The 20,642-nt window shown below is 35.6% G+C and overlaps 1 protein-coding gene across 2 annotated transcripts; it reads right to left on the bottom strand.

Annotated features, from left to right (window-relative positions):
• Window positions 1–14,657: 14,657 nt before the first annotated feature.
• On the bottom strand, window positions 14,658–17,686 carry LOC110614674 (probable serine/threonine-protein kinase PIX13). Of its 2 annotated transcripts, XM_021756284.2 has the most exons (6): window positions 17,401–17,686; window positions 16,916–17,274; window positions 15,975–16,110; window positions 15,748–15,884; window positions 15,501–15,624; window positions 14,658–15,425 (listed from the first exon to the last, which is right to left on the bottom strand). In XM_021756284.2, exons 1-6 carry the CDS (start codon window positions 17,468–17,470, stop codon window positions 14,995–14,997), a joined length of 1,257 nt encoding a protein of 418 aa, XP_021611976.1. In that variant the 5' UTR covers window positions 17,471–17,686; the 3' UTR covers window positions 14,658–14,994. The 2 variants fall into 2 exon arrangements, with proteins under 2 accessions (XP_021611976.1, XP_043812439.1); XM_043956504.1 differs by having other exon boundaries at window positions 15,748–16,110.
• Between the last annotated feature and the right edge of the window lie 2,956 nt (window positions 17,687–20,642).

The following is a 20,642-nucleotide window of genomic DNA, read 5'->3' as shown; positions in this document are numbered from 1 at the left end:
CAAAGTAAATATTTGATATGATATAATAATATCTTTAAAAATTATTGATAGGACTACTTAATAGAATTTTAATAAACTATCACTATTAGTCACTCAAATTTCATTTAGAGGAGAATAAATTCGGTCAACCAGATAATCGATGCTCAAAATAATAAAAGACTCACTTCGTATGTTTGATCAAACCTCTTGTTATATCTAATTATCGTCAAAGATATACAGGGGCGGAGGGAAGGTACGGCAAGAGGCACGTGCCGTACCGGCGACCGGAAAATGGTTTGAAGGGGGATGAAAGTGTCGCAGCGGCGCAACCGGTGGTGCCGCAACGGCACAGCCGGTGCCCTACCAAAGGGAAGCTCCTGGCTCCGCCACTGAAGATATAATACAAAAGATATCCATTATACTTATAATCACAGGATTTTTCATCCACTAGATAATACCAGTCGAATTTTCAGAAAAATTATAAACTTTATCTTATTATAATATAAAAGCAAAGTATACACAGACTTTAAAATATGCATTTTAACACACTTTTTTAAGAATTCAAACTCTCTATTTATACTTACTCTCTTAAAATTTACTAATTTGAGTGTTAGAGTAACAGTCTCTAAATATCAACCACATCACCTTCTTCTTTTAGGTCATATTCGACTCATTTTCGATAAATATTATTTTTTAAAAGCAATAATATTTCATATATGGTTGTTTAAAAGTTTTGAGAAAAATTATTGTATAAGAATTAATTTAATTTTTTTATTCTAAATAATTTATTCCAAACAAAATCTTAGAAATTAAGGTTATGTGTAAATCACAATGACATTGGCAAACTTTTTCCCCTTGATTTTTTTCAATCTCATATCCACTTTCAGATTCTTCATTAAATATACTAACTATATTGATGTAGTCTTATATCTACTTTTTTTATTATGACTCTACAATTGGGTGTGTATTACATTTTAATGTTTATTCTATGTACTAACATAATTAGGACTGATTCGGTCAATAAATGAAATAAAAGAAAGGAAACTTTTCCAAATTCAGAAAATTAAGCAATTTTATAAAGCTTAGTTTGTTCGTGAAAATAATTTATTAGGGGTGAGCATTCGGTCGGTTCGATTCAAAACCGAACCAAACCGAATAAATCGAAAACTGAAATTTTAGTGTTTATAAAAACCGAACCGAACCGATTTTGGTCAGAAACCGAATCGAACCGAACCGGTCTGATTCGGTTCGATTCGGTTCGGTTTGATCGGTTTCGAATTTTAATAATTTTTTTATTTTTTACACTTTATTTTTAGTATTTTAAAATTTAATTAAAATATTTTAATTTTAATATGATTTAATTTCTCTATATTATTGAAAAAACATATTATTATTACTAATCGGTTCGGTTCGATTTTTTCGGTTTTTTTCTGATCAAAACCGAACCGAACTGAAATCACCGAAATTTTTGAAATTAAAAACCGAACCGAACCGAAATATATAAAAAACCGAACTAAATTTTTAAATCGGTTCGGTTCGGTCGATTTTTTCGGTTTGAACCGAAAACTGATCACCCTAATAATTTATATGTAAAAATATATTTTTTTTAAAAAAATAATTTATTTTTTTATTATTAATTATAATTAATATTAAAAATAAATTAATTTTAATATATTTGATATAGCGATAATCGTCCAAAATAAATTGTAACTGTCACCATAAGATTGGATTACGCTGGAAGAGTCTAATAATCTGACACACTGTCGTAGAGGTCTCATCCATAGAAAAGAAGATCAGGATATCGTAACACTCGGTGCATCACCAAGACTCGCTCTCTCCTGAGCAGGTCGAGACTTCACGGAAAGTTACTGTTAGCGGATATAATACAATAAATCCCTATTATACCTATAATAGCGGTTCAACTCTACAATCAGCTGGTAGAATCAATAGGTCTTCAAATTGTTCATTTGAAAAAATTGAAACCCTTCTTATTATTTTTAGATGATCATGATACTTCCCAAAAATTGAAGATCTCTTATCAGGTACTAGTTAGATTTCCAAGATATTTAATAACTAAATCTACTTTTTTACAGTATAAAAGGTAATGTGAGCAGAGATCAAACTACATATTCTTACACACTCATTCTGAGTTAAAAAAAATCATTACATTCGTCTCTTCTATCAGTTTATTGACTTGAGTATCAGAGTGGCTGCCCATAGGTGCCAACCACCTCAATCTTTATCTTTTGCAGATGGACCAACTGCAGCTCAGCTCTGTTTTCAGCCATATCATTTGGTTCCATTGCTGTGATCTATCCATTGAATTTTTTCTGTTCATTTGGATTAAATTTGATTTTTTATTCATTTTTCCTTCTTTTCTCCCAAATGGCTGAACATTCACGAGCTGGTTCTAAATCTGTTGCCAACAAAGGGGCCATCATCTCTTCCACCCCTGGTAATGGACAGAACATACCATCCATACTCAATGAGGCAGGCTTAACAAAATGAATAATGAGCAGATTCTCAAGTACATTAAAAAAACTACAGGCAACTCTTGAGCAGTATAAGGCTTAAGATGAGGCCTCATTTATGGCTCCCAGAATAAGGGAGAAAACTTCCATCAAGACCAATGACTCGTATGGAAGCGATCCAAACACAATCCAAAGGGAAGGCCAAGCTGAAGGATGAGGATTCGTTGAACGAGGCTCTAAAATACATCAACTGGAAGCTAGTCTGTGCTATGCAGAGGTACTAGAAGGAGCAAGAGGAGGACTATGGCCTGGATGATGCCTCGCCCTTATTGGAGGAGATCCTAACCGAAACTTACTTACTAAATTCAAACTGTCAAGTTTGGACAAGTATGACGGAACAACAGATCTCGGGAGTTACTTGGTGATCTTCAGAACAATGATGCAGCTTTAAAACGTCAATGACTTTGTGCTGTGCTGAGTATTTCCATCAACACTCATAAGTTTAGCTTGGAAAATAGTACCAACATCTAAAGTGAGGTTCTATTTAAAACTTTACTCAATTTGCTATAATGTTTAAGTCTAGATTTATCACTTGCATTCCTCCTTAAAAACTCTTCTCTGACTTACAAAAAATCTACCAAGGAGAGGGTGAGTCTTTAAGGAGTTTTATTTCACGTTTCAATGCTGAAGCGATACAGGTGGAAGAACTAAATCACGAAATAGCATGCGAGGCACTGAAAAAGGAAACTCGCAACATCAAATTCATGGATTCATTGATCAAGAATTTAGTCACTACCTATTAGCAACTGATGGATAAAGCTAAAAAATATATAAGGCTTTATGATGAGGTCTAGGCTCTGAGGGAAGTTAAAAGGACAAGCAAAAGCAAACCCAGAAGCCTGAGAGGCGAGGGTATAAAGGATACCGCAGAAATTATCCAATGTCCTGAGAAAGGGACGATCGAGGTAAGTATAAGAGTTACACTTCATTGAATGACTTACAGACACACATCTTGATGTGAATCAGAAAAAATGATAAAAAGGTCAAATGGCCTTCCAAGCTCAATCTTGAGAAATCCAGCAGACGAGACTGGACCAAGTACTGTCGTTTCCATATAAATCACAGGCGTATAAAGGAGGAATGTTGACAGCTAAAAGATGAAATCGTGAGATTGATAAGGAACGACGCACTTCAAAACTTTGCTAGAAAGGACAAAGAAGAAAATAGTTTAGGACATGAGGTAAGAGCATCAGTTAATCTTGATGAAAATGAACCCGAAAGGGTTATTCACGTAATTGCAGGAGAACCAAGTGGCGATAAAGATTTATAGAAGTAGAATGTCATAGATATTCAGCTCCTGAATCAAATATCGAGTTTTGAAATTCGTCAAGTTAGATGACTTAGTTTTTTACTTATTCTCGAAAGAATGTTTGTAATTTATGGAAATGTTATTAATAAAACTATGATGTATTTTTTAAAATTTTTTGATATTTAAATTAGAAACGATAGATGGATGAAAGCGTGGAGATAATAAAAATGTCACAAGGCGGGTATCCACTAGGCCCATGACTGGGTATTAATCCCGTTAAGTAAGACATTTTATACCAAAGTTATAAAGTGGATATCTGCCAGACCAATGATCACGTCTTAGTCTCGATTAACTAAGGCATTTTATGCCGACGCCACAAAGCGGGTATATGCTAGGTGAGCCACGAGGCAGGTATCCGCCATGTTGATAATCGAGTGTTAGTCCCGTTAACAAAATTATCTAAGGCATTTTATGCCAAAACCACAAGGCGGGTAACCGCTAGAAGAGCCATGAGGCAGGTATTTGCCAGGTGAGCCACAAGGCGGGTATCCACCAATCGACGACTGAGTATTAGACCCGTTAACAAAATTATCTAAGGCATTTTATGCCAAAGTCACAGGGGGTATCCGCCAGGCCGATGCATGAGGCGGGTATCCGCCAGGCCCACGACCGGGTGTTAGTCTCATTAACAAAATTATCTAAGGCATTTTATGCCAAAGTTATAAGGTAGGTATCCACTAGGCCAGTGCACGAGGTGGGTATTTGCCAGGCCGACAATCAGGTGTTAGTCCTATTAACAAAATTATCTAAAGCATTTTATACCAAAATCATAAGGCAGGTATCCGCCAGGCCAATGACTTAGTGTTAGTCCTAATCATTAAAATTATTCAAAGTATTTTGTGCAAGGCCACAAGGCGAGTATTCACCAGGCTCATGACCAGGCATTAGTTCGGATTATTAAAAATATTTAAAGCTCATGACTGGGCGGTTTTCCCGATTAGCCAAAATTATAAGGCATGTTAAGCTTAGGCTGCGAGGCGGATAATCGCCAGGCTGATTTTTGGGCGTTTATTAACAATTTTTCCAAGTTATTTAAGCCAAGACAACAAGGCGGGTATTCACAAGACCCATGATTAGGTGTCAGTCCCATTTAATAAAATTTTATAAGGTATTTTATACCAAAACCACAAGGCATGTATCCACCAAGTCCATGACTGGGTGTTAGACCCATTTAATAAAATATTCTAAGGCATTTTTATGCCAAGGCTATAAGGTGAATATCCGTCAGGCCCATGACTGGGTGCTAGTCCCATTTAATAAAAGTTTCCAAGGCATTTTTATGCCAAGGCTACAAGGCGGGTATTTGTCAAACCCATGACCGGGTGTTAGTCTCATTTAATAAAATCTTTAAGGCATTTTCATGATCGAATATTAAGTCCGGTTGATTATTTTTCCAAGTTATTTAGGCCAAGACCACAAGGCAGGTAACCGCCAGATTGATGATCAGGTATTAGTCCCAATTAACGATTTTTATGAGATGTTCAAGTCCTATATGTCAAATTGACGATTAATTTTCAGATGAGTGTTCTGGCTGTTTCTGCTACTTGGTCCAGTATTGAGCATAAAAAAAGTGCAAAAGCAAATAGATAATATAAATAAATGTTTTATTATAAGGAAATTATAGAGCAACATCTTCAGTCTCCTCTTTCTGAGTCTTTATTATATTTTTATCACCTATATCCATTACACTTTTAGCAGAGACCTAGTCGAAGGGATTGTCTTCAGTATGCTCTTCTTCATACTCGTCCTCCTCCTCCTCTGGAAAGATGTCATCAATGTAAGCAAAGTCCTTAGCCAGAAAGTGCTTAACCAGCTCCTTCTTAACTAAGTCTTGTCCTTCGATGAACATCTCTTCTCCCCAGACTACTATCTCCTAAAGTTAAGCCTCTATTTAACAATTCTATTGGAGGTGGACCGATTCTCTTCAGTTTAAGACTGCAGCTCTTGGACTTGGCATTGAAGAATAGCCACCTGGTCTTCGGCAGTCTTAGTCCAATTCTTAGAGGCAGGCCTTGCAGTGTTAGCATCATCTATGTCTGCTTGGAGCTTATCCATGGAATCCAGTCTCTTTTATTGTGGTCTCCACCTCTTCAACCTGAGCCTTCAGCCTCGAGCACTCCTCAGGTAGGAGACTTTTATTCGTCTCCTGTTCCACGAACTCTTGACTCAAAGCCTTGTTTCACTCCTTGGTTATATAAGCATAGAAGGCACTCTCCATCATTGAATGAATGATGTTGTCATAGAGGTTGTCGGTCTCAACCTCATTCAAGCGGTGGTAGTCCCTGGGCCTAAGAGCATTCTTGGCAATGAGGACTGACAGACGGGACTCCTCGAGTAGAGAGGTTTTTCGAGTAAAAGCTAGCGCTAAGTGCTGGATGCCTCGAGGCCATGTGGCTCTAGCTCCAGCCTCTTCTCGTGAAGGGTTAGCTTGAATAAGGACTGCTGCAGGATCGCCCCTAGAAGAAGCCTTAAGCTGAATGGGGCTTGTTTTCTTAGTGACAGATGGAGGAGGGAGATGAGGAAGCATGATAGTCCTCTGCCCATCGAGCTCATTTTGGAGGTGGACCAGTAACTCCAACAATAGCTTTGCCCTCACGGGTAGCGCATGCCACTTCTGTGAATTTGTTTTTCTTTCCAACCATGCCTACACATAGCAAAAAGTGAGTAAGTACGGTAGTTTTAAAGACAAAGGAAGTTAGAAATAAAAATACCCTGCTCATGGGAGGTACTTTCCCGAGGGTTTGGAAAACTGAGCAGGTGAGGAGCCCGAGCCTAATCCACCTGGAAATGACTGCCAGGATAAAGTGGCATTCCTCACCGCCACATTGATATCTATCCTCTGGGTCGAGGCCCTCTTCTACAGGAAGTCTAAAGCCTCTTCTCCATCCCTCCTCGGCTGGACCCCATTTTTTCTCAGCTCCACATATATGTTCCAGCTTGAACGGAGAGGACTAAAATCCCGGACACCCTGTGGTAGAGAATGAAAAACTTGTTTTTTTAGTGCTTTAAGGATAAGGATATCCGATCGAAGAGTGTCTGACATTTCTTCCCGCTAAAGAACCAGAACTCTTCATTCTTTCGCGTACCCAGTTAGTATAGTTGAGAGAAGAGCATTACGCTCGGCTTTATATTGTTATTAAAGCAGACAAACCAGAATGCCACCAAAATCTTCCAGCTATTGGGATACAGTTGGGCGACTAATAGCTTGTGAAATCAGAGGACTTAGTAAAAAATGGGTCCATGGAATATTGAAGACCCACCTTCAACTGTTCCTCATAGACCATGATGGTATTCTCCGTTGGGATCTGGTCGTCCACATTAATGTTCGGAGATAGAGCATAAACCTGAAAGATTTCCTAAGGGATTTGATAGTGATTGTGAAGGCGATCTACATCCTTCTCGGTCAGCATGAAAGATGTCATTTACCAGGATGCTTTCATTATTGTGGACTGCCTTCAGCGGGACGATTGGAGCAGGAGCAAGAATGAGGCCGTCGGAGGAGGAGCTTGAGGTTGGACTTCCATAAGAAGAAGAAGAGTTCCTGTAACGACCCGGAAACCGGACCGCTACCGGCGCTAGGATCCAGATCGGCTTAAGGCCGCCGGGACCCGTAGCAAGCCTAACATACATCCTGTTACCCGGTCAAATCCCATACATGATCAAAACATAAACATAAAAACTTAAAACATCTGATGTATATACCGAGCTTGACCTGTATGCTACATAACTGGAAACATAAAGGACCCCCTACTAGAGCCCTCATCAAAACTCTAGCTGGGTCAACATAACATACATCAAGCCGGAGTCACATCCAGTGAACCAAAACCTAACCTGTACATGCATCCAAACCAAAAACATAAAACCTCCACTAGAGTCCTCATCGAACTCTAGCGTGGTAAACAACACATGCCACAAGTTTAGTTCACACCCAACTCAACATCTGACATAACATACATCATGCACTAAAAAGGGACTAACCAAGTCTTAGGGCCAAGCATAGTACTAATACATAACACAACTCTACTATACTTGCATTACATCACATTATCTTACAATACATTATATCAATTTACATTACATGTCCACACTAAAACGCTAATCTATTACATAAGCATGATATTACCCTTGACGTCTTCCTGAACCCTGCAAACCTGGGATTAGGGGAGAGGGGTGAGCTAAAAAGCCCAGTGAGCAGAATAAAAAAAACAATAGAAAATCATATGCTTTCATGGAATGCGTCACAGCATAAACATTTCACATAACGGATGGACATGACCACCAAAACTCCCTCTGTCTGTAACATAACATAGTGCCCGGCCCTTCGGGCTCCTCAGGACTTCATTATGCCCGGCCTTCAAAGGGGCTCCTCAGGACTTCATTATGCCCGGCCCTCAAAGGGGCTCCTCAGGACTTCTGTAACATATCATAACTAGGGCTATTGGGGTCGCCTTGGTCCATCCACATCAACAGTAAATTATGCAATGCAGCATATTCGTGATTTCTAATGCAAGCAACCTATTACATATACATAGTATTCATGATGCGTGAAACATGCTTAAAACATTTGAGTTAGTTCTACTCACCTCTGGCAGACGCTGGACTGACTCTGCAACAGCTAACACTGATGGCCTCCTCGGTCCCTCGGGTCCGATCCTACACAGGTGGACTCGAATGAGGTGCCAAACACAATCTAAACAACTCATAAACAGCTACCCAAAAACTCCCCTCAAACAACCTCAAAGCATGCATAGAAAAATGCCCATGAAAGGGCTAGACAGGGCACTTTCGGAGGCACTTTCGGCGGCCGAATGTCCCTTCCAGAGCCGAAAGCCATGCAGGTTCGGCGGTAGGTTCGGCGGCTGAAGCCTCTCCCCAGATCCGAAAGTCAGGCACTTTCGGGGGCCGAACATCATCTTCGACGGCCGAAAGTCTGCTCCAGATCCGAAACACAACTTTCGGGGGCAAGGTTAGGCGGCCAAACCATGCATCCACAGGCAGCTTCGGCGGCCAAAACTATCTTCGGCGGCCGAACCTGAGTTCGTCCAGAACTCAGCCTCGCATGCATACAAGCCTCCCAAACCTTCCAAACACCCAAAACATGCATCCAACCTCTCCAAAACATGCATAAACCCTTAACCATGCATAAAGGAGCTTAAACAAGCTTAAACTCTAACAAAGAGCATCATAAAGCATACGTAAATAGCTTATGACCCACATAAGCCAAAACCATCAAAACTACTCAAAACCTCACTTGCTCTCTCCCAATCATGCATACACTCTCCCACATGCATAAAGGAGCATAAACTAACATAAACTCCTCAATACAAACATCACATAACATACATCAGGCATAAAACCCACATAAACCTAAACATGCATATCTACCCATACTCAAACATTAAAACTTCATAAAACTTCATTAAAACACAAGGAAAGCAAGGATCTACACTTACCTCTTGAAGATCGAGGGGTGGTGCGATCCCTAACTCGGAGGTGTGGAGGATCCAAGCTCCAAAAGCCTCCAAGCTTCCAAAACTCCTATTTAAGCTTCAAAACTTCAAAACAAGGGTAGAACTCATGAAAACTTGAGGGATGGGTAGAGAAAGCATGAAAACGACCAAAGGAGAGTATAAACTCACCTGAGCTCGAGAATGGAGAGAAAACTCGCCCATTTCCGACCTGAGGGCTCTTTATAAGCGGCCTGGTCAACCACCTTCGGCAGCCTAACGTGCCCCCTAAACTCATGCATGTTCGGCGGCCGAACTTGAGGTTCGGCGGCCGAACCTTGGTTCGTTCAAACAAAGTTTTCGGAGGCCAAAAGCTCTCCCGAAACCTTCCCATGTTCGGCGGTCGAACTTCACTTTCGACGGCCGAACCTGACAAATGCCTCCTTGGTCTTTTCTTTTCTAAACTCAATTCTTTTCCATTTAAAACCATGAAATCAGTAAAACAAAAACATTTTTTGAAAACACATCTTACCCCTCTAGAAGCCTCTGCCATCTTTAGAATTCCCGATTCCAACGGAGATTCCGCCGGAAGGTAGGGATTCCGATGTCGGAATCTAGCCGGGTATTACAGTTCCTATTCATTTTTATAAAAGAAAATACGAATAGAAATTACATTGAGTAAAAAAATATGAGAATAAGAATTTGAGTGGTCAAGCCTTTTTAAAAGGGCAAAGGTCAATTGTGAGCAAAAATAAGAATAAGAGGAGAAGAAGGATTTTTATATTATGACTTCGAAACCTTTTGAATACGACTTGAGAAATAAGGAAATCATCATTTATGTTTAGGAACAAGCGAACCGACGCAAACATGAAGAGCCAATCTAGGCATGCCACATTCCCGAGATCGCGAAGACAATTGTAATATTCGAATTTGAAGAATCAAAGACCAGAGGGACCTCCGATGCGACATAATAATCACCCAAAGTAAGCCATGAGTTGTCACTATAAGATAGGGTCATGTGGCAAGAGTCTAATAATTTGACAGGCTGTCATAGAGGTCTCACCCATAGAAAGAAAGACCAAGGCACTGTAACACTCGGTACATCACCAAAACTTGCCCTCTTCTGAGCAGGTCGAGACTTAATGGAAATTTACCGTTAGCAGATATGATCCAACAGATCTCCACTACACCTATGATTGCGGGATTCCTTATCCACTAACCGATACCATTCGAATTTTCAAGAGATTTGATAACTAACTCCACCTTTTTACAATATAAAAGTTAATGTGCATAGAGATCAAAATATGCATTTTTACACACTCATTCTGAGTTCAAAGCAATTCGTTATATTCGCTCATTTTATCAATTTACTGACTTGAGCATTACTGTCCATAAACACCAACCACCTGACTCTTTATCTTCTACAGATTGACTAATCTCGACTCAACACTATTTTCAGTCACATCAATATCTATAAATTAAAAAAAAGAATTTAATAGTGTTAACAATATTAATATTGTCAAATTTTAAAAAATAATTTATTAATTTAAAATAAATAATTATTTTCTTTATTGATATTTTTAGATGTGCTCTAAATATTAAAAAATATAAAATATATTATTAAAATATAGAAGACGTTAATAAGATTTTTATTTAAAAATTAGTTGTGTGAAACGAAATTCTCAAAATTCTAAAAGTAGTTTTTATCTTTTAGAAGAAGAAAAAAATAATTTATTTTTTATAAAAAATATTATTTATTAATTAATTTTTTAAATATTATATATATGAAAAATATGAAAAATATTTTTCTCACAAATATTAACAAGTACAACCGGAGACTGATGGGACTGCGACCCCAACTTGCTTGATTAATATTCGAAAAAAAAACCTAGCTTAATTAATACTGAACTTAATTAATAAGACAACACTAGCTTTATTCTATTATTGTTATTATTATGAATCCACTACTTTTTCTTTTTAATATCACAATTTCATTTTCTCTAAAATTATTTCTTTCATTTATTTAAAATTTTAAGTGAAATTATATAAATAAACACTAAATCACATTGTATTTATTCATATTCCAACAATCTATTATTACGGTTCCTTATTTTAGTAGTCGATAATTATTTTAATAATAATAATTAATCAATAATTATAATAAATAATTTTTTATAATTTATTTCATCAATTTTTAAATAGGTTTGACCGAAGATAAATTTCGGTTTAAAATCATAGATTCAGATCAAACTGAAATGGACAGAATTTTTTATGATTTGAAAAAATTTCAATTTTTTTATGATGTCCATACCATACCGATTCGATTTTAAAGCTATTATGTCTTTTACAATTTTGACTAAATTTGTCACCAATTTATATTTAAAAAGAAATGATATTTTTTATAAATTAAAAAAATAACATAAATTTAATTATTTAATAATTAACTCGATAATTATCAATTTTAAAAAATAAAAATTTTATTAAAAATTAAATCAAATAGTTTCGGCTTTAATTTAGAAAAGGTATCGATAATTGATACCCCTAATATAATATTTCGGTCTGATTTAAAAATCGAAATTAATTAATCGATTCAATTTTGAATTTGATCAATCTAATTAATTTATTTTCTGAATTAGACTATAATCAAATCTATTAATATTATGATTCAATTAAAACACTAAATATTATTTTTAAAATTATCGGCTGTGGGATACATATTTGAGTTGTTTGTTTCTTGAGAAAATATAAGTGGTCCAATGTGGTCCTCAATTTGTTATAAAGTACTATATCTGCAATTCTCTGAGTAATGCAGTTTCTAGAGATCCAAGAACTAGGGTTTTGTGCTTTTAAAAAAAATTAACTTTTTCAATTGTGAGATTGAAGATGTGGGTGAGTTTATGTTCATATGGGGCCTTGAAACTTTCAATGTCTAATAATGTAAGAAGTCTAGGGTATGGAGAGACGGAGTTGCTTTAACTGAGGAATCCTTGTAAACATGCCCTAACACTTCACTCCCATGTCCTAGCTTTGGGATGCTTTCTGCTTAAAGAATCATGTTCAATAATGTTGGACTCAATCACTTTTTACCACTTAAAACAACATATCTTAATCATAATGTCTCATGGAGAAATGATTTATGGCAGCTAATCATGATTAGACATGGCCACTAAATCGGTTTAAAACCATTGGTTCGTTTAGCTTCATGGTTCGAGTCGATTTTGATTCAATTGTAAAAAGTTACTACTAAAATAATTACGATTCGGTTCTAATTAAAAATTCTTTAAAATTACAATAATATTAATATTTTATATATTTAGTTTTTACTATTTTAATAATAAATATTTTAATTCTATAATTTCATTTTATTAACAAAATAATATTAAAATTACTTATTAAACTATAATAATTTAATTATTTAAATTTATTTTTTATAATAATTTAATTCTTTTAATTTTAATAATTTATAATTTAATCATTTTAATTTGAGTTGATTTTTTCGATTAACAGTTGATTAATAAAAAATTTAATATAATAACTATTTTTTTAATAAACGAAAAACTCAATAATTAAATTATTTAATATTAAAAAAATATAAATTAAATTACAATAAATTTTACTAAATTTCAAATACTATATTATAAATTATCTAATTTATAAGTATATCATTTATTTAGTTTCTATAATTAAAAAAGAAAAAATCAAATCCTCACTTAAGAAATAGATGTCCTATTGGTTTATTTTAATCTCATCGATTTTGATTTGAAATGGCAGTTTAAAGCGATCAGTTAAAAACCAATTCGATCTTAGTTTAAAAATGAGAGATTTGTAATCGGTCTCCTAGTAAATGGTTTGGTTCAGTCCATGAACTAGAACCATAACGATTCGGGTCTGATTTATGGTTTGAATTGAAGTATGGCAAGGTTTAATCATGATTAGGGACATTTGACTCTAGTGGAGTGGAGACAACTGGCTCAGACTGCCTTCTCTTTCATCATGCCCTTGCTAGATGGATGAGGGAGGGAGGGAGGGCCACTCTCTTTTTACTATCCTAGGACCAATGGTAAAAAAAATATTCACTCATCAAAACAAATTTTTTTTTTCCCTTCATTTTCTCTTCTTGGATAATTAATCAATCCTTCTTTGAAATTAACCATGCCACCTGTGAGTTTGAACCTAATCAACTCTCCTCATTATGATTACAGTTTTAAATAATAATAATAATAGTAATCGTTTTTTAAATAATTACTGCATACGGTATTTAGAGATTTAATCTCATAATAAATATATTTAAGAGATTTTAAATTTTATTTTTATAATTTTATTTTAAAAAAATAATTATTAAATATTATTTTTTATTATATTTTTCAATTAAGAATTAAAAAAGAAAATCTTTCTAATCATAATTATAGATTCTTCATGATACTTTCATGATTAGAATAGAATGCGTCCTTGTTTAGGGCACCCCCACCTCTAAAGAAGATGGGATGTAGATCATTATTCATAAAGACAAAACCGTTTTAACTCATGAGTAGGCATCATATGAAAAACCAGCACTCTTTTTCTTCTTTATTTTTTTTTTTTTAAGAAAAAATTGTCTAGAATCATTGGTGAGCGGCAATGGGAAGCGTGCACCATGTGAAATCATGTCTCTAAACTGTGATTAGTGTGTTTAATTATTTAGACGTTTTGGAATCAAAATCATGTCTGTGAGCACTCACGTGTAGAAGCTTCACTCTTTTCACACTGATTTTTCTCACCATACACACTATATATATCTATTGATTTAGACTCGAATCTTTCTTTTTTAAAAAAAAAAAAAAAAATTCTATAACCCAATAATGGAATTCTTTAATTTCAAAATTGGGTCTATTAATGACTAAGAGACAAGTGGAAGTTCTTTCTTACAAGCGTTAGCATGAAACTTGTATGTAATGGCCCAGATATCCAGCTGCATGTGTTCATACGAGCCCTTGCTTGCTTATAATTAGATAATGCTAGGGACTTATCTGATTCAGGTTCTGAGTTAGACCGGAATTGGCTTGAGTCAAATCCGGAACTAATTCATTTAATGGTCCAAAGGTATGAACCGAAACCAGACCAGCTATAAGGGCTCGCCAATTCCTTAATTGAAATCATCGGTTTAATTCAACTTTAATTTTTCTTTTTAGAATCACTTATTTTCCAAAATAAACTAAAACCGAACTTAAACTGCTAGAAATAAAAGCCTGCTGGAACGGTAGGTACCACCCAATTTGGTTCCCGTTCATCTCTTGACCAGGTTCTGAGCTGCTAATTCTAGCCGAAATCATCCTGAATCGGACCAGTTACAGGGTCTACTCATAATTGTAAAACACAGCACATTCACCAGCTAACAAAATAAAAGAGAGAAAATAAAAGAGAAAACAAAAGAAAAGTCAAGTTAGCCCATGAGAACCCTCACAAGTTACATGAATTTGGGCTCAAGAGCTGAACCCAGGAGCCAGCCATTTTTGACACAAGTGACAAGCTGAACGATTTAAGCTAAAGATTGGGCCTCTGCTCTGATAGTAAAGAGAGGACGTACATTTTTGTTGTACATTTCAGCTATGTTCAAGATCAAGAGTCCAAAATTACAAGTTGAACATTTGTATATATAGCTACCAATAACACATACAACCTCTGCATTGCACAGATTGAATCAACCAGACTCGAGCGAAGCTGGGCGAGCTAAACCTGAGACCTACGATATTTACTCTAATGGGATAAGCCCGCGAGTGCGAAGAGGAGACCGATTTGGATGGGTTGAGCGTTGTTCTTGTCGCCTATTACTGCACAGTTTTTTGGCCTTCACTTTGCTCTCCTTAGGCTTTTCTTTGATGGCATTTATCTTTTCTAAGCTTTCTAACACTTCTTCCATGGAAGGTCTGGTTTTGGGGTCAGATCCCAAGCATTGTATTATAAGCTCAGCTGCCTGCATTGCCCCTTTTATTGGGTATTGTTCTTCAAGCCTTGGGTCCATTATTTTTTTCAGTTTTCTTTTATCTGAAAGAGATGGTCTTGCCCAATCTATCAAATTGTGCTCTCCTGTGGGCCTGTTGGTGTCTAGTGCTCTTAGACCAGTTAACATTTCCAGCAAGACAACTCCAAACCCATAAACATCACTCTTCACGTACAAATGCCCTGCAAAAATAGAGAAACTTTAAAATACAACCATCCTATATACAACGGTATTACAAAGAATAAATAAAAGTTTACCTGTGGCGACATACTCGGGAGCTGCATAGCCATATGTGCCCATGACCCGAGTTGTGACGTGAGAGTTGCCATTTATGGGGCCTAATTTGGCCAATCCAAAGTCTGAAAGCTTGGCATTGTAATCCTGGAAAAGAAATCAATCTCAACTTTGTTAATAGTAACCGACAAAAACATTTTAGGTCGGTCAATAATGATTGTAAAGTAACAATGGGAATTATGAAATGAAGTGAAATGATAAAGAATTTACCCCATCCAACAAGATATTAGAGGTCTTAAAGTCCCTATAGATGACACTCTTCTCTGAGGTGTGTAAGAAGGCAAGACCTTGAGCTGCTCCAATGGCTACTTTAAGTCTAACTTCCCATGAAAGTGGCTCTGCACCCTCTGCAACAACATCCATATATATAAATTTTAGTGAAAATGAAATATATATATATTTTTTCTCTTGAGTGATTTTCTTGACATGATTCTTACTTCTGAAGAGGTGATTTTCCAAGCTTCCCTTCTGCATATATTCATAGACAAGTAGAAATTGTTTTTCTTCCCAACAATAACCCAGGAGCTTCACAAGATTTGGGTGTGAAAACTTTCCAAGAAATTTGACTTCGGACTGCAATGACAAAGTCAAACTATCAATTTTCAACATATTCAATAGTCAACTTCTCAATGTATTTTTACCTGCACATATCGATGGAAGTAATTAATTCATGCCTAAGCTAAAATTCGTATCAAGTAAAATAGCTTACGTTATTGATTCAACCATTTCTGAATTAATTATTGTTAAATTTGAATTTAAACCTAACTCCTTAAAAAAAATTTAATTTCATTTAAAAAAAAAAGTGTCTAAAACCCTTAAAAAGTATATTATCCTTATTTTTAATCAATCGTGAAATTCAATAATTATTATATTCTTGTTTAATTAGTTTACGAGAATATATAAAAATAAATAGTTTAAATTGTCGGAAGATTAATTATTGGAGATGTTAATGTTATAGTTTAATAAGAAAATAAAAAAATAAAAAAATAAAAAAAGAAGAAGAGAAAGTCAAACAAATTATATCTTTGAGTTGGGTCACATATCACTGCCTATGAATATTACAATGGAAATGTTCAAACCCGAAAGATAATTCACGACTTAGCGGATTAGTAATAGTATGGTTCAAGAAAGGAGATTTTTTGAAAAAAAAAAAAAAATTATTAGCAAAAACACGTATCGAAATTCAAAAAAAATACATTTTTTAATAAAATTATGACAATTTTACTAAAACATGCTAATTCATATAAACTCTAAATATATATAGATTTCATAATCGATATAAAATTTCAAAAAAATAACTTTACATGCGATTCAACTTTTAAACGCAACTCATTTTCAGTTCAGACGACACATATATATATTTTTGGAGTAAATTTACCTGCCATTCCTCTAGGCCTTGAAGACTATCTGGGTTGGACTTCTTGACGGCGACCGCCATGCCGACGCCCACTTTAGACGGCGCATAGGTTTTTTCATCAATCCAACCTTTAAACACTCTTCCAAATCCACCCTCTCCTAGAACTGTATCAGGTCTGAAATTTCTTGTAGCACTCTTTAACTCTGTTAGAGTAAAGATTTTAAGATTCGGGCTGATAACCTTCCCACTGTGTTGATAAGTCGTCGTTTCTTTCTTGCTGCTTCCATTTTCCACACCAGCGCCGACGTTTTCTGGGCTGTTGTTATTACTGCTGGCGCTGCTCGGCTCTCCAGGGGGTTTATTACTGTTCCCGGAGGTTTCTGCAACACCATGCAAGAAAGCAAGAAGTTAACCATAATATATTGGCAAGATCCTGTTAGAACAAGAAGAAGCTTTCTTTCAATACAAGATTATATATATATATATATATATATATGTGTGGATACCTGGAGTAGGAGGATTGGTGGTGGATGGGCTGTGGTGATTGATCACACGAGTTCCTAAACAATTTCCCATGTCGATCCACAAGTTTCGTTCTTTACAATTGAAGTGAGATTATTAGAAAATAAAAATGGACATGATTTTCTTTTCTGGGAAGTTTGTGAAGCTAATAAGTTTCTGAGAAAGATGTAAGAAAGAGCCAAGAAACAGCCTAGGAAATGGAAACTTAGTTAGTGTTGTTGGACTTTGTTTGTGTCTGTACCTATCAACTTCTCTTGTTTATGTCGCTGCCCTGCCTTGTCCTTCCACCATTATCCTCCTTTTTATACGGTTTCCTTTGCCCTTTTGATACGGTTTCTGGCCCACCACAAATTTTTTTTATTCATTTAATTGAATTCTAACATATAATTTATGATTTAATAATAATAATAATAATAATAACATATAACTTTCTATCAAATATATTTATTAGTTGACAAAAAAAAAAACACATTTATTAAATTATAGATAATTCGTAAACTAATTTTTATTTAGCTTGTACTGTTACATTTTTAATCGTGGGTTGTCTTTTTTATAAGAGAAGCTTATTTTTTAAAAAATTACGAGAATAGTTTTTTGTTTGTTTTATTGTTTAAGAAAATAATATTTTTCCTAGAAAATGCAAAACAGCTTTTACATGAAAAAAAAAGTAAAAGTTTATTCATATTTAAAATTTTACCTTACTTTAGAAATTTTCATAATTATTAATCTTATTTACCTGCATTTTGCATGTAATGTAATTTTCATTACAGATGAAAAAAAAATTTTCAATGATAATTATTTAATTAATTAACTTAAATTGAAATTTCAACACTAAAGCTTTCAGAAAATTAAAAAGTCAACAGCAAACTTTCCTCCGACCAATTTCATTATGTAGAAAGAAGAAATTTGATAGCAGTGTGGGACCCAGAGAGGTGGATCCACATGCAAACTCAACCGTTCAGATTAAATAATTTTGATTGATGAAAAATGCATGCATGTTTATCATTTTGTAATCTTTCTTAGCTCTCAAGTTTCACAATTGTGTCCTTTTACAGTGGAAACGAGGACAAGCTTTGGTCTCTTGAATTTGACAATTTAGGGCAATATTTTTTCACTTTTAATGAAACAAGTCATTTGATAATATCGAAATGACAAGCCAATTGTCATTCCATGCAACAAGACCTACATGAAAAATCAAGGTGAGAGTGTAGAATTTCTGTACATCAATGGCCACACTAAAGAGTTGCACAATTTTGAAATTTTAACACTGCTTGTATTATTGTTGTTGTATATATATATATACAAGAGTTTCGTGTAGTTTGTTACAAGAGATTAGCCTACAGATAGATTACAAGCTGTATAACAAAATAAATTGAAAATATAACTTATCATTATCATTGAAGATATAACTTATCCTTATCACGCCCCTGCAATTCGAGCAGCTGTTGGTGTTGGTCGAATTGACAAATGATGCATAAGCTGGTAATGCCGGACCTTTGCTAATGGTTTCTTCAAAATATCAGCAAGCTGATCCTTCGAGCATATAAAACGAACTTGGATCTCCTTCTTTTGAATCTTGTCACGAACAAAATAGAAATCGACCTCTAGATGTTTTGAATGCGCACGAAAGGCCGGATTTGCAGACAAATATGTGGCACCAATATTGTCACACCAAATGATCGGACTGTGTGTCGAAGCATAGCCAATATCACGCAACAAAGACTGAATCCAAATAAGTTCTGTAGTTGCCAAACCAAGAGCTCTATACTCAGTTTCAGTTGAGGATTTCACTACTGTTTGTTGTTTCTTGGAATTCCAAGAAATCAAATTGCGACCCATAAAAATAGCAAAATCCGACGTTGATTTTCTATCATCCAAGTCACAAGCCCAATCAGCATCTGTATACACACTTAATGTTGTGTTGCTAGACTTGGAAATAAAGAGACCATAATGCACAGTAGCTTTTAAATATCTCAAAATGCGTTTGACATAAACCCAATGTTCAACAGTCGGAGAGTGCATAAATTGAGAAACTTTATGCACCGAAAAACAAACTTTTGGCCGTGTCAAGCTTAAATACTGTAAACCACCAACTATACTACGAAATAATATGGAATTTGAAAAAGTATCACCTTGATGAGAAGATACACGATCTTTCGTAGTTGCGGGAGTAGAAAGACCCTTACAATCGACCATTTGAGCTTTGGCTAAAAGATCTTGGATATACTTTTGTTGTGTAAGAAAAAGACCATCTACTGTCCACTTAGCCTCCATACCCAAGAAATAGTCAAGCTGCCCAAGATCTTTAAGCATGAATTTCAACTGAAGAGCCTTGATAATATGCTGCACAACATTAATATTGTCACCAGTAATGATGATATCATCAACATAGACTAAGAGGAACACAATATTTTTGTCTTTCGTATAAACAAACAAGGATGAACCTGCAGGTGATAAACGAAAGCCTTGTTGTAAAAGAACATTAAACAGACGTTTATACCACTGGCGAGGTGCTTGACATAAGCCATATAAGGATCGCCTTAAACGACACACATAATCAGGATGTGCAGTATCCACAAATCCCGGTGGCTGCTCCATAAACACAAGATCGTCCAAGTCTCCGTGTAAAAACGCATTAGAGACGTCTAATTATTTAATGTGCCAACCAAAAGAAACAACAAGTGACAAAATAATTCTAATGGTTGTCGGTTTAACCACCGGAGAAAAGGTCTCTGAAAAATCAATACCTGGTCTCTAATGAAAGCCCTTGGCTACAAGTCGAGCTTTATATCTATCAAGACTACCATCTGATTTCTATTTAACTCGAAAAACCCACTTGCATCCGATGATATTTTGAGCCTGTTGTCGAGGAACAAGCTCCCAAGTCCCAGTCTGAATTAAAGCATTAAGTTCAGTGATCATGGCTTCACGCCACTGGGGTTGTTTAATGGCCTGTGTATAACAGCTAGGAACAGATGTAGAAATAGCCACTGTATGAGCACTTGGTGCCCAAGGCAATTTGGGTTTTAAGTTGCCTGTTTGTTGCCGAGTTATCATAGAGTGTGTCTTTGTCAAACGGGATCAACAGAAGAAAGAGGAAGCTACTGGTCTGTATTTTCATTCGAAGAAGAAGGATTAACACCAGGTGCACTGAATGAAACGGTGTGTAGTGGTGTAACCAACTCGGGTTGACTCATTGGCTGAGGGGTTGATGGCACCAAGTCAA

The sequence above is a fragment of the Manihot esculenta genome, chromosome 5 (assembly GCF_001659605.2).
Source record: "Manihot esculenta cultivar AM560-2 chromosome 5, M.esculenta_v8, whole genome shotgun sequence".
Taxonomy (NCBI): Eukaryota; Viridiplantae; Streptophyta; class Magnoliopsida; order Malpighiales; family Euphorbiaceae; genus Manihot; species Manihot esculenta.
The sequence above is the reverse complement of the archived record's forward strand: the minus strand, read 5'-3'. Positions and strand labels throughout refer to the sequence as shown.